Source organism: Rattus norvegicus, chromosome 15 (genome assembly GCF_036323735.1).
Source record: "Rattus norvegicus strain BN/NHsdMcwi chromosome 15, GRCr8, whole genome shotgun sequence".
Lineage (NCBI taxonomy): Eukaryota > Metazoa > Chordata > Mammalia > Rodentia > Muridae > Rattus > Rattus norvegicus.
Window position 1 is genome coordinate 105,068,607 of NC_086033.1, and position 14,830 is coordinate 105,083,436.

General features: G+C 48.0%; 1 protein-coding gene and 1 long non-coding RNA gene across 49 annotated transcripts in view; one reads left to right on the forward strand and one right to left on the reverse strand.

Moving 5' to 3' along the window:
• Window positions 1–14,830, reverse strand: part of Dock9 (dedicator of cytokinesis 9) — a 271,459-nt gene that overhangs the window by 50,266 nt on the left and 206,363 nt on the right. For 21 of the 48 annotated variants that reach the window (XM_063274005.1, XM_063274015.1, XM_063274004.1 and 18 more), the window contains 7 exons: window positions 8,312–8,427; window positions 5,930–6,067; window positions 5,630–5,812; window positions 4,065–4,178; window positions 3,710–3,925; window positions 1,287–1,344; window positions 513–590 (listed from right to left, as the gene is read on the reverse strand). In XM_063274005.1, the coding sequence (XP_063130075.1) occupies window positions 513–590; window positions 1,287–1,344; window positions 3,710–3,925; window positions 4,065–4,178; window positions 5,630–5,812; window positions 5,930–6,067; window positions 8,312–8,427 (903 nt within the window). Of the gene's footprint in view, window positions 1–512; window positions 591–1,286; window positions 1,345–3,709; window positions 3,926–4,064; window positions 4,179–5,629; window positions 5,813–5,929; window positions 6,068–8,311; window positions 8,428–14,317; window positions 14,362–14,830 lie in introns of those variants that run through there. The other 27 variants (XM_063274027.1, XM_006252503.5, XM_063274012.1 and 24 more) reach the window with 6 other exon arrangements.
• LOC134482163 (uncharacterized) lies at window positions 9,684–14,783 on the forward strand. Its single transcript, XR_010058236.1, has 2 exons — window positions 9,684–10,675; window positions 10,741–14,783. It is a non-coding gene; the product is annotated as an uncharacterized LOC134482163 (long non-coding RNA).

Genomic DNA, 14,830 nt, shown 5'->3' on the forward strand with positions numbered 1-14,830 from the left:
ATGTATCAGCACTGGGGTAAAAGCCAACTCCTTGAGCTCAAGGTGGGCACTGGGACACTGTCTTAAGCCAGCTCAGTATCAGTGGTGTGACAGTGTGAGAAAGGCCTTGGACTGTTAGGCAGAGACATTCCTGCTCCACATTTGTTCAATGTCCAATCAATTCCGAGTTAGTCATTTCCAGTCAGTTGTGAGTTAGCCAGAATCTCCATCATGGTGCTCATACAGCCTTGCTTTGATCTGATATGGAAAGCAAAGAGTCCCCAAAGAAAAGCTCTGATCTTAGCCTGAGGAGACATTAACACCCCTAAAATAAAGACATAAAACCGGCCTCCGTGTTTCGGTCAGTACCCCTTGGGTGTTCATCACACAGGGACGGATGGCTGAGAGAGACCCACAGAGCCCAGGTAGAGGGAGAGACCACGCAGAACTGGCACACACACCGCCACAGCCCTGGAGTGCCATGTGAACGAGCAGCTGGGGACCCTGGGGAGCTGGGTGACCCTCAGGCTCACCTCCCCGGCTCTTCCTCTGGCAGGAGGTATGGCTGTAGGGGAAGACAGGTGGTTCCCGCTGGAGTGCTAGGTCAGCTTCTAAACACAAGGAAACGTGTCACCTGATAGAATGGCTCGGCAGGAAACGCTAAAGGGAACATAGCCCCTTTGGTTTCCTCTGATGTCTGACAGCCCCATTCTAAAAAACAGACACTGTATGACCTTGGCAGCTTTATAACGCTTCTCGCTTTGTACGGGCACACCTCGTGAGCTCGGACCAGGGACAGTGTGCAGACTGCCCGTCTCTCCAGAACCCCAGTACTACAAAACCAAATGTCAGCCTGAAGGCTGCACCAGGTAACTGTTCGGTCACGAACGAACTCATGGGAACAAGTGTGTGGCACACAAATGTGGATCACCTGCCCCTTACGACCTCTGGCTAGCATGGCCGCCTAAATCCCATAATAAATTTAGTCAGCAGAGTTACATTCCAGAAACTCCATCCAACAACTTCCCCATAGAACTGTCACTGATGGATAAGCAGTTCCAGTGGGAAAATATCTTAAGGGGAAGTAAAGTCTTTCAGCTTGTGTTAGCTGGTCAGATGCAGCCAGAGGTAAGCTTATTAGCCAATTTCTGCCGAGCAGTACGAGCTAGAACAACGGGCCATCCTCTCCGTGACACTGGGGCTGGGACTTTGCCCACGAGGGCAGTTAAGGGCTGCGACCGGGACTAAGATGCCAACGGTGCATGCAGTGCGGTCCCTTGCATCCCAAGGCTCAAGCGTGTCCTTACCTTTCCGTGTGAGATATTCCGCTACCAAAGCTGTCACGTGGACATAGCACATTGCTGCCTGGGTTAAAAGAACAACACACAGTTCTTAGTCACTTAGAACCCTGTGGCTTCAGGAGGCAGGCCCTCTCCTGAGCTCTTCAGACACCAACTATCAACAGCAGGAAAGCAAGACACATGACAGCCAACTGCTGTGCTGTCCCCGTTTACAACTGCTGCGTCTTAGCGTGAAAGACAGAACTTGCACACTGAGGAGATTATTTGCTTTATTTTCTTAAAGCAAAACAACAATTATTTAAAGAAAAGGTTTCCCAGACTCACACACTTGAGCTAATAAAATTCCCTTTCAACTTAATTTATTTTTAAGCATTGCTTATGTATGTGTATGTGTGTGTGTTCTTTGATTCTGTTTCAAATTTTACCTCTACGTGTGTTCAGGTGCCTGTCGGAGGCAGCTGGGTCCCACAGAGCTCAATGTGGGTGCTGGGAACCAAACTCTGCAAGAGCAGTGTGCTCCTAACTGCTGGGCTATTTCTCCAGCCCATGTTCTGTTCTTTCTACTTGAACACCGAAGGCTGTGTTTTTTTTTTTTTTTTTTTAAAAACACAATTTTCTAACCAAGAATCTGGGCTGGGGTGCAATCTGGGCTGGTAATGTGTGTGTTCAGCACGCCTCAGCCTCAAGTCTCCCTGCCCACAGAGATCAATCCTATAAATGCCTTAAAATGAGAGAACAAAAACATCTTTTCACCAAGTTGTCCAGTTATTGTCAAAATCAAAAGCAAGTGTTGGAACTGAGACCATGTGGAACCCGGCACTGCCTTCATCAGGTGGGCGCTGCCTCCACATGGTGGCCTCAGGTATTGCATGAACACCCACCTGTGTGTGCAGGCTGCCTATGAAGTGGGCATTCTGACCTGCGCCTAGCTGTGGAGGAAAGGCCGGGTGTTCTACTCACTAGGTTATCTGACCATAACAGGCAGTGTTCCCACTGTACATGCTACTCCAGCTTCACAGCACATAGCTGCAGAGGTATCACGGGATGGAAACAGCGGAGGCTCTGAGAAACTGTACAACGCCAACTACAGTGGGAGCAAAGGGCCAGCTCGTGAAGTGTGTATCCTCTGGTGAGCAAGACGAGCAGCAGGCAGGTGGCATGGGCACAAGAGTGTCTGTCTGCTCTTGCCTTATTGCTGTAATGCTCCTGCCTCGAATTTCCCCCCAGTGACGGACCGTGTGACCTGGAGAGAGGCCTTCTTCCTCTCAGCTGCTTTTGGATATTTCTCTCATGGAAACAGAAATGAAACAGAATAGGCCTCAGAGTGTGACACACTTTTGGAAACAGGGTTGTGGTTATTAGTTAAAATGAAGTCACTAGTACTGGGTAGGCCTTGAACCCAGCACAGCTGTGCCGTAGTGGAGAAGAGACCTATGGTAGAATATTCCATGTGAAAGTGGATGCTAGGGGATGAACGCTGGTAACATGAGCAGCTGGGAGAGAGACAGGGGACACATTCCGCCCTGGATGCTCTGATTTGGGATCACCAGCCTCCCTGTTGTAAGGGAATAAACTTGTTTGATAAGCCACCCAGTTTGTTGTGGTTTGTTGACAGCTGGACTCAGAGAGGGCTCTTTCTGCTTCTAAGAGACCTGGGCTGTACACATCACGATAACCCTGAGAATGACGGAACATTACTATCATAACTTCCTTTCTATGATAGCCGTGTATGTTTGTGTTCACAAAGAAGCGAGTGCGTGTGCTTCAGCATGCCACCCTGATGACGGTGACCAATATTTCAGACTTAGAATCTTGATCACTGAAAGAGCCACAGAGATGTCAAAAGTTGAAGTGAATACTCTCACTTTGGTAAGACAAAACCCACGTGCAGTCATTAAGTTTTCTTGAAGTTCTCGTTTTACACGATGCTGTCAAGGCACACAGGGCCTAGGGATCATGGTGCAATGCCAGAGTTGGGAAATGTGTGGTCCTGGTTTGGAGTCTGTCTCCCATGCCTGCTCCCGGCCATACCAGCTACACAGGGCAGAGTGTCTGCTCTGAACAGATGGGGATGCTCAAAGACCTGCTACACATCCTTACCACTATTGTAACAGGAAGTGCTAATTCTACTGTGAGACTGAACCCCAGAGGAGTCTTGGTGCAGGAGAACGTGCTTTAAGTAGCAGGAAACTACCTAAATATGCAGGTAACCCCTTATACTCTGTCTCCAGTGACTAAGATGCCCAACTGGGAAGTCACCCCAAGCCTACAACTCCTGTACCTGTTCCTGTTTGTGTCTGAGGCACCACATTGCTTCCATTGGCTTGTTTTGATCAGTGGTACAACTTTCCTTGAAAGTCACTTCAGGGAATAAATAGAGGATAACTATTTCTCAAAAACACTTCAAAGGGGCAGGCAGGGCTCCCTACCTCTGAGAGATCCCCATTTTTAACATGGATCCTTGCCATGCTGTCCAGCCATGTCTTCCTGAGCTCAGGGGTGCTGGCGTAGGACTTGGCCAGGCTGTACTGCAGGTCCACCAGCATCTCTGGGTCGTTCTCATGTTCCTTCATCTGGGCTGTGGCCATCAGGACTGTGCGGATCCTCTTGGTCAAATCCTTCACATCAGAGGAGAAGCTGGTGTGCTACACAGGGGAGAGAAGGACTTACGACGTCACACACTAGACAGGGGGAGGGGAAGGGCTCGTGACATCACCTACTTTCTCCTGGTGCACACACATCCTATGACTCGGCAGACTTGGGGTGAAATAGGAAGTTACTCACCTTAATGAGCCGGTCGCTATTGGCACAGTTGTTGATGATAGACAAGGACTGCTGGAATCTGGTTCCTCCAATGCCAACCACGTCTGCGATCAGCTGGCTGACAGAGATGATGACCTTAGGGACAGACACACAAGCAACCAGGTCACCTTCATATGATGGCCAGGTTCAGCTCTGCTGTGCATGAAGCCTCTGCGCGGCCAGATGTGTGGACTGGGGAGCCAGACCAACGTGGGACAGTGTCAGAGGTTTCTTTTAATCACTTTCAAAAACCAACCCAGAATTTGATTGTTTGCCCTAATGTGTTTGCCCAAAAACTAAAAATGTGAATCAGAAAGAACACAGAAGAACACAAAGACACACCCGAACCACTCAGGCTGCTGCTCACCCACTGCATTCTGGGTAAGAGGGGAAACCATATTACCCTTCCCTCAGTTTTGTTTTGAGCTTACAGGTTAAATGTTCAATGGGTAAAAGGCATTTTCTTTTAACAGAACGTGTAGAAGTTAACAATGCAACGGGCAGTCTGCCTTGACTCAGGTGCTTACGCACCAATGTGGAGGCGCTCCTTACATTCTTTCCCTCCACCACAGGTGAGTACAACCACTGAGGATTGCCAACTGAATCCCCTCTTCCTTCCAATCTCACCATCCCTCATCCAGAATACCACCCTCTCTGACCCGGATTGCAGTGTTCTCTGTTAATGAAGTGTGTACCCCTTAAGACCTGCTCTTAAAACTGGAGCCCGAGTGGGTGGGTCCTCTGAATATGCAAAGATTTGAATGCGTGACAGACAGCATGTTTTCTGTACCTTCTCACCTGTGTTCTAAGCATGAAGGGCTTTTCTAGCTTCCGAGGTGGGTGATTCCTTCAGTGCACCCATGGCCCAGAACATGCCTAACAGCCTTCAAGCCACCCCCATCTTCATTCTCCAGGCTCTCGAGGAGCTGCCCCTGCTCCCCAGAATCTCTAACCAGGGGCTCTTCAGTTCCCTCAGGATCCTCCATGGGCACTGGCCTTGGTTTGCGCAGGGCCTGAGGCCCTCTTCAGGAGGCCAGGGGAAGATCTGTTCTGTTCCTCATTGTAGTACTCAGTCCTAGCACATAAGGTCTGCAGACAATGGCTACTACATAAGAAACGGACAAACACAGATGGAAAAGGTTCTCCCAACAGCACGTCCACAGGAAACACATCTACAAAAGCACACAGGACTTGCTGGGTTCTCGGAGCAGAGAATTCTGGGTGTTTTAGCTGGACAGACAGGAGGTATACTCATAAACAGAAGACAGGAAAACCTCTCTGGGTTTTTTTTTTTTTTAGGATTTAATATTAAGCACCTTGACCCAACAGCGTGTCACTTAGTTCAATACTGATCAATACCTAGATGCCGAGCTAATGACGAGACATGGCAGGCCAGGTCTGTAAGAATACCGACCATTACACAAACACTAGTGGCTCGTGTGACTTCAGCTCTCCACTCACAGCCTTTGGGGAACCGATGAGGGGCTGTATTGGTCAGGGTGACCCTCAGTGACGCCTGTGCCCTGGGGCAGTGAGAGCGCACGCACCTGTAAGTGTGTCCGGACAAAAGACTTCTTCCCTGTGTAGTCGAAGTTGTTCCTCATCAGGAAGTAGAGCAGCTGGGAGGCCTCGGTGCGGATGGAGCTGAGCTTGGAGTTACAGCACTTGAGAACCTCATAGCACAGAGATGCGCACATGTCTGCCCGCCCCTCGTAGAACGTTGAGGGGAACTAGAACAAAACACAGGGCAGACAGACCAGCAAGGTCAGCACTCCGATGGCCTCTACCCCAGACGGAAGTGAGAACCCTGTAACCGTCAGCAAGACCACTGCCTTGAAGTAACTTACCTTATAAATTAATGACCTTAAGGCAGTGAAGACATTTTTTAAAGCCATTTCTGACTGATGCTTTTGGAGGAAACACAGGTAGACATCAAAAACTTTCTTCATGAGTGGATTATGTCCATGGTCAGCTAGGAGCTGGTTCTGAAAACACACATTGGCATAACCGTTAGACATGTCTAACATCTTGAAGACATGTCAGACCGTGTATATATTGAATTACTGTGTCTTCCAAGCGCTGAGATAAACAAATTCTGCTACAAGCACTCTGAGGAAGGTACAGACTGCTCCCCTAGACGGAGAAAGACCACTGAAACATTCTCCACTGTGGGGAAGTTAATCTAGAAATCTGTAGCATGGCTCACAGCCTTGGTACTCACTGGGTTTCCAGATACTCATTTCTAACCACATGTCGGCAATGGATTCAGGAGCTGGTATTTGGTGGTATGTGAATTCTAACATGGGGCTGTCATTACAGGCATGTCAGAGAATTGATGGGTAGAGGCCATGAGTCCTGTCCTCCCAAAGTGAGGCATTTCCTCAGCCAGGTTTTCTGGGCACTCAGTAGTCAGTCGTTTGGAGGGACAGCATGCATCACTTAAACATGCAAGGATCTGCACAGGTAAACCATGCCCTGACAGTCTCTTCTGTGAGGCAGTGGCTCTAAAACTGGTCTTGTATTCCTACTGTCATAGACTGAGGTCAGAAATCCCAGCATGGGGAAATTCCACCTCAGGCATAGGGCCAGCTGTTAGCTACAGCCAGCTGTTAGCTGCAAGGAGGGGGAGAGACACCCGTGATGCTCTTGGGCTATATAAGTAGCCTTTCTGTCTACACCTGCTTTGCATGGGTCCTTCCTCTAGCCTCCTGCATCTTCAGATCACAGGTCCAGGCAGAGTGCAGAAAAACAAGCTGCACTGCTGGCCTGGACAAGCATTTCACTCGGCCCAGTACAGCACACGGGCTGGACGTGCTGTCATTCAAACCTTCACGGCCTAGGTATAGGCTTTTACACGGAAGCTGCTACGCTGGGGGAAGGTCCCAGCACAGTGTGCTTCTCAGAGTGCTCGGATTAGACCTTAAAGCCGAGCTTTTCATTTGTCACAGCAGGGCTTGGGCCCCCAGGAGTGGCAGCCACAGAGGAGGGGCTCTAGGTAACCACTCCACAACCTGGTTCTGTTAACTGTGTTTCCCTCTATTTCAACTGGCTTCCTGGAGATACACTTAATGGGGGATGTGGATGGCTTGGCACCTCAGGGGAGGGCACACTATAGTAAAGTGGCATCATATTGGGTATGTGTGTGACATTATTTTTACTGTCACTAGTAAAGAGAAAGAACTTGTCCTGAGATAGTCTCATGTAGCCCAGGCTGGCCTCCATCTCTGTGTAGCCAAGGATGACCTTGAACTTGTGATCCTCTCCCTCCGGCTCCCATGTGATAGGATTACATGCACCCCTCCTGGTTTCTGTGCTAGCATTGACCACAGGTTGGGCCTCATGCATGCTAGGTAAGTATTGTATCAACCGAGCTAAGCCCCACCCCTGCCCTCCACCCCCTGCCCCCACCCCCAGCAGAGAAAACAAACTTTGGTTATATTTCCCTAAGACCCTGGCAACTAAACAATGGGCTGCAACACTCACAGGTGGTAGTACTAACTCACACTTTCTTTCTAGACTAGAAATGGAAGAGACTCTAAGCTGGGAAGCCTTAGGCTCCTAAGAGAGAACACAGTACAATGGTACACAGGAATAAAAAAAATTAAAATCAAACCAATTACTTTGGTCACTAACTCAATACTTTTTTTTAACTGGGGTTTGGTCTTGTTTAAAAAAAAAAAAGGCTTGAAGAACATGCATCAGTTACTTAATTATTGTCTGCTAAATTTAAAAACAAGACCAAAACACTTTCATTTCTTTTTTCATGACATGCCTTTTCATTTAACTTAGTAATAAATAAATAATTTTAAAAAGATGGATTTATACTCAATTGTGCCTCTCTCTTTGAATATCTAATTTAAGACATTTGGCTTTGTTTACAGATATTCAAAGCAGAAATGTCTGGTTAGGTTCCCACAGCTATCATGTGGAGGGCTTGGGCTAAATGCTGCCTTCGAGGCAAGACGGCTGCCTCCAGGGACGGCCCCTGGCATTTCCACGCATGCAGCACAAGGGGGCAAGTTCAGCATTATTACATATTAACAGGGATCTCTTCACTCACTACAGGGAGGCCTCATTAGGGAACCCTGAGACTAACAGTCTCTTTATAGAAGCAAGGCCAGCTGAAGTGAAAACATAGGCCATGCATGCGTGTTGGTTGAGTTTAACAAGCTGGGTGGACTTATCAGACTGAAAACCTCTGACCTTGAACAGGAGTGTTTAATACAAACCTTAAAAGCCAGTGTGAACAGCGAGAGGGTGTCCAGAGCTGTGAGGCAGACCTCAGTGGCGATGTTTGCTTCGAGAAGCGACTGGTGAGCGACATCTGCCTCCGAGTGGCCGTAGCCTGTGTGAATCAGCACAGCATTACTGTCTGGGGGTACAGGCAACAGGGCCGGTGGGGTGCGGCAGTGACAGTCAACTTTTGATTAATTACAGAAGGTCCCCTTCCAGAGCCCTTCTCCAACCTTTGCCTCTAGAGAGGTAGCATTAACAATGCTTTCTCCTTCATGGTGCATGTTTCCCAGCTCTGGAGGCTCAGTGACAGCAGCAGCCATTGACAGCGTGCTTGCTCCGCGCCAGCCGAGACTGGGAGCTCCACATTATTCTCCAGTCACTTGGCAGCCCTGGGAGGTATGCACCTTGTTATATACTTTCTGCAGATAAGGAAGTGGGCCTTGAATGAAGTCTCCAAGGCAGTAGGACGGTGGTGCCAGCATGCCCACCAGGACAGACACAGTCCATCAGCTGCATGGCTGAGCAGTCACAATGGCCAGAGTGCTGACAATGCTCCAAGTACCCCAAGAAACAGGTAACAGGCAACTGATATGCAGCTGATAGCTGGTCACTCAGTCCAGCTCTACTTCTTCATCTGTGTATGGTTTTGGGTGAGTTAGCTAACCTTTTCACACTTTGGCATCCCCATCTATAGGATGGGGTAAAGGTATCCACACTTCAAAGAGCTTAGTGAGGATACATTCATTAATATTGTGAGGTTCATAAAATGTGCCTAGTACAGAATGAGCAGCATATGCATTAAGTGGGCAGGACCGAGGCCCGACTTTAGCTAGATCGCAAGTGATAATCGAGAGTTGACTGTACTGCAAATGGTCCTCTACTTGCTTTAACGACAAACATAAAAGCCAGCATATTGGAAAGATATGCCTACAGAAAGGAGAGAACCAGAAAGACTGTCATGTAAATTTAGCTTCATCATACACAATTTAAACATTAACTGCAGTCTTCAACAGTGGCTGCACAATCAATTTAGTAATGATATAAATGCAGTTTGACAATTTGAGATATTACATTAAGAAATGGGATGTATTAGCAGAAACACACAGAGAAGATGTAAAGATGTTACCATGGTGTCTTGCTTATACAGAAAGATGGCAATGTAACAGGACACAATATAATGACTTTCTCCAAGGAGAAATTAAGAAAGCAACACTTACTAATTGGTCATTTTGTTTTAATACTCCAGAGAGGAAGGCATTAGTTTAGCAATCCACAAAATAAAGTACAGAAAACCTATAGAACTTCTTTGAGATTAATGGAAACTGCCCCCTCAACCCAGAACCTACACTCCAAATTCCTATTTGGATCACTGTATCAGAGGACTGATACAGGCAAACAGGAGAAAAAAGAGAATAGTAGGACTTTGTTCTGACTGAAATGTGAGTTATAGTTCTACAAATGCTACAGCAGAGCTTTTAAAGCCACAGAGATGCTTTAAGACTGCCATGCAAGCTCTATCAAGTATAGTCATCCAATTTTGCTTTTCAACAGGTGGTTTTGAGCTTTTACATCTGTGGTTCTCTGTCCACCTCAGATGTCTGTCTGTCTCAGGGCTGTCACCCTTTCATGAGAATATAGAATATGTTTAACATCATGTTAATTCCAATTCTTTGTTTTTAAACAAGCAGTTTTCTAGAGAAAAGAAAGATGGCCATTTGGGTGTATTAAGGACATCTGCACTGCCCCTTTGCATAAGCCAAGGCATTCCTGTACTGGGTGGGGTGTGATAAGATAAAGAGAGAGTAAAAGAATGAAGTACTGATGAATACTGTTAAAGATATACAAACTACAGAAAGAGGGGACCAAAGCCAAAAACATCAACGCCTGTGATCAGGCCAGCCAAAACCATGCGCACAGGTCACAGGGACCTTTAAGGAGCTGCTGTGGTCTGAGCTAAGAGTCTGAAAGGAATATGGCTAAAAGGTGATTTTATTTGTTTTCTCTTATAGAATTGTCCCTTTAAAGCAGAATCAACATGTCAGGCTGCTTAAGTGTAGAATTGTGTATAAATGAACAGAAATATGGTAATGACAAAATTTCTCTGACACCACCATCTATCCAAACACTTGAGAGCAGCAATTCTGTGGATAAGGGGAGGGGAATGAGGTGGGTGTTGGGGGTAGGTACATATATGAGCACAGTATAAAAATATACAGGCACGAAAATGCCATAGGAAGCCAATTTTGTACATTAATTAAAAGTCACAAAAGTACCACTACGTCCACTGGGGGGCAGTAGTGTGTTGCAGCACTGTGTGGATTCCCTCTACCCTTGTAGGATCAAAAGTATACCCTACGGTCCCCAGCTCCGAAAAAAAAAAAAGAAAAAAAAAAAGAAAAAAGAAAAAAAAGTATACCCTAAGGGTGACATCTTAAGGTGGCACAAGGTAGGCTGGTTTGGGAGTCCTCAGTATTTACAGATTTCACAGATCAAATCTGTAAAAATTTCAAGCCTCTGCCGTGCCTGCAGTAAGACTTGTTTTAATTTTAAAACAGTGTCTGTGTGTGGTGCAGGCATGTGTGGTGAACTCGCTGAGTGGCTTCCTCTATGGCTCTCGCTTTGTAAGAAAGTTTAAGATTCCATTTCTTTCTTTTTTTTTTTTTTTTCTTTTTTTCGGACCTGGGGACCGAACCCAGGGCCTTGCGCTTGCTAGGCAAGCGCTCTACCACTGAGCTAAATCCCCAACCCCAAGATTCCATTTCTTTATCTGAGTATAAGCAAAGGTGTGCACGTTTGGAGGGCCCTGGAGAGCAAACTCAAGTGGTCAGGTTTAGCAGCGTCTTAGGGCTGAGCAAGCTCACCTCCTCCTCTAACTGTTTCTTCAGACAGGGCTCTTCCTGAGAAGAGCCTCTTCCTGAGAAGAGCTTGCAGTTTTGGCTGGACTGGCTGGCCAAAGAGCCCTCAGGATTCCCTGACTCCACACTCCCAGGGCTGGGGTTACAGATACACACCAGCTTTTATGTGGACACTGGGAATCTTAACCTGGGCTCCTCACGTTTGCAGAGCACTTTGTTAACTGAGCCATCGTCCGGGAACCAAGGTTTGTTTTAAAATCTCAGAGGGGGCCAAACCAAGGAGCCCCCCACGATCATCTGTTAAATGTAATTAACCTGACGGGTGCTTACACATCCATCCCACCTGATTCCCCGACACTCCATTTGTACGAAACCTCTTCCCCAGAGACCCTGCGTCAGGGTGATTTGGGCAAACAGGAGTCCCACAGCCACATGTATACGCCTGTGTGATGGTCAGGACATGTGAGGCAGAAGATGGGTCAGATGCACAGTCTCACAGGCTGACTCCATTTCCAAGGCTGACTCCATTTTGGAACCAAAATCCATATTTTTACTTTGACTTTCCCCGCTTCTGGATTACAATACAAATCCAGAAAACCAGTAAGTTTGGGGATATAAACGAACAGGAAACGACAAGTAATCTTTCCTGATGAAAGGGGTCCTCAAATGGGGGTGTAGCATCTTAGCTATGGTAACTAATGCCGTGTGGCTTTATGAGGGGTCAATGTACTTTATGTAAAAAGTGTAAGAAGTGATCAGTAGTCAGTTGTTCCCATTTAACTGCTAAGAAGGTTTCCTCACAGGCTCAGGGGCACCGACTAAAGAATCGTATTCTGTGGCAGAATGATGTACAGTTCGCTAGCTCCCCTGCTCCACACAAGGAAACAAACACGGTCAGAGCTATCTCTACCTGTGGCCATGATCCACGAGGCACAAGCCCACACGAGAGTAGCACGGCCTCAGCTTTCCTTCTCTGGGGAAGAGTAAGTGCCGGCTGGCTGTGAACTGGCACGAAGTATGCAGCCGCACACTGTGAAACACCCGAACACGTAACTAACCATGCCTGTGCCCCTTCTAAGGACATCGAGACAGCTGGCTTCAGGCAGGAACTTACATTGGAGCCTGTTTGGTTGCAGTAAACATTCATTACGGCAGACCGCCGTCTCAGATGACCTACTAAGATACACTGCTTTCAGAAACGCGAGTGTTCCACAGGCAGCATACAGGGTGGATATTCCAAGGATTTAGGGAAAGCACAGTCAAGGCCTACAGAAGATGGGCCTTGTCACAGGCCTCTGCTGCCCCCTGCTGGCCAAGCTGAGGTCTGACAAAAAGGGAAGAAATGGCCATGGAGAGAAGTGAAGGAAGTTCACTTCAGCCTCTGCTTATCCCTGACAGGCTGCTCACCTATGGACTCTACCCCATGTTGGCTGGGGCAACAGAAGGCGTTGTACTTACTGCTATGTGAGTCTTTGTTTTGCTTTGTTTTTTTTGCAAAGGGGCATGCATGGCCCCAAGCTTCCACTGAACAGAGATGAACAGTTAGGTATGCATGCACAGTCATACACAGTGCACACACGGATACAGTAAGAAAGTCATTCTCTTAGCATGTTTTTGGCCAAGTTCCACGTGCTGAAACAAGTGGTGGAGGGAAAGAGTAAAAGGCACCTCATAAGAACTAGAGGTCAGGGAGAAAGACTGAGTCCTGGAAGACACTGCCATTTAGCTACGGGAGAAGAGACTCACAAGAGGAGGGACTGGAGAAGCACAGGGAAGGGGAGGAATCAGAGGGCAGGACGTTCTGACAACTCAGGAGGAGACGTGGCTGAGGACAGGATGCCACTGAGAACTGACGGGAGGAAGGACGGAGGCAGCGTACCAGCTTCTCCGTGGGCTGCAAGAAGGGAGAAGAGAAAGCAGCCCAGCTCACTGTCACTGGGAGCAGCTGGCAGTCTCCCTCCTGTAACTCAAGCTCCTGCTGAGGCATCCATCTGCACCGGGAGGCTGACGGTGTCTGCCTCTGAGAAAGAGCCTTCCTCTGCTTGTGTAAAAATCCTCCAGTGTCTGCGTTCATCTCCACAGGCTGTAAACTACTCTGTGTATAGCCAGAGAGGTGACAGCCAGCGGCGCAGCATGTCATGGGGACTGCGTTCTACTGCACAGGGAAACAGGGAATGACAGTAAAGACCACAGACCCTGGGCTTCCTCTGCTTTAACCCCGTGTTCATTGAGCTAAGCGGCAAAGGGCTGAAAACACAAGTGTTACAGCCCCAAGTGAACGGTAGAGGTGCATGCTGCAGCTAAGTGTGAGAGGCTCTCAGTCCCGAAGGCGGCTGATGTGACCCTGACCCTGGCTTAAGTGAAGCCTTGTGAGATGCCCCTGTTGCGCTTAACTTTGTTGCTAAGGTGAGGGAAGCTGCTGGACTGGTTTGTTGCTTTATTTTATTTTATTTTATTTTGCTTTTGGAGACAGGGCCTCACCGCGCAACCTTGGCTGACCTTGAGTTCAATGTATAGAGCAGTCTGGCCTTGAGCAAGCCTCAGAGATCCGTCCCTCTCCCTCTCCCTCTCCCTTATGAGTGCTAGTTTTAGAGGAGCATGCCACCACACCTGACACGCTGCTGTGCCTTTGAGCTCTCACTTGTGCGACCTTTCAAATACAAGGTGGTGGGGACATTGTTTATACACTGAGCCTGCACGAAGAAAAGGCATGACAACCAGAGTGGGTGGACCCCGTGGTTAGAGGTGGTGGGAAGAACCATGAATTAAAGACCGTGCCAGGGATGAGAAGAGATGAATTTCTAAGAACTAGCTATGCCATGCTTGGAGAGAGAAGGACGGCCTCGAGAAAGCAACAGGGATGGAAGTCAGACTCCGAGGATGACTGTATTAATTGTTCACATGCCGCAGGGCCGGTGCCTTCAGGTTTTCTATTTTGAGAAACCCTGGGGAAGAGTCAGACACCGGAACGTCTAGCAGGGGCACATGAAGGAGTCACATGGTGACTGACAGAAGTAAATTAGGAAGATGGAGCCTCGGACTAGCAGATCTCTCCCATGAGGTTAGGCAGGCCCCGCAGTTAGGCAAGATGAATGGAAAGGTCTGGTTTGCGAGTGAAGCAGCCCCAACCTGATTAAATCTTACCATTGTCTACAGAAATCCCAAGCACACTTGATATCTTTCTCACACTGAAAACACAGAAAAAGTCACTTTGTTACTGGATGCTTTTCCACACCTCACACATCGGTTCGTGGGCTTAACATTCTTTTGCAGGCGGAATGTCAGAATGTGGGTGCTCGACCAATTACATGCACCAAGCAAGAGAGGCAAACGGATCTGACCCAGGTGTGCCAGGAGGAAAAGAGGGTAAAATAAAATCAATGAAGTGTGCGTGCATTGAATTCTCAAATGTGGGACAACGTCTGGCTACTGGAGCTGCTGGAGTTGCCTGGAGTTTGGGCACTTTGGGTGCTGTAGCTGATTGGGCTCCACATTCTGTCACCCCCACTGCTCAGGACTCTCCTCCAAGGAGGGAACTCTTCTTCCTATTTGTTTTGCTCTGGAAGAAAAATCAAGTTGGTGGCGTGGTACAGCGTGGCCGGGGTTCTCCCTTCTGAGGTGGCTGGCTGGCTGGCTGTTGCGACGGTTTGGCATGGG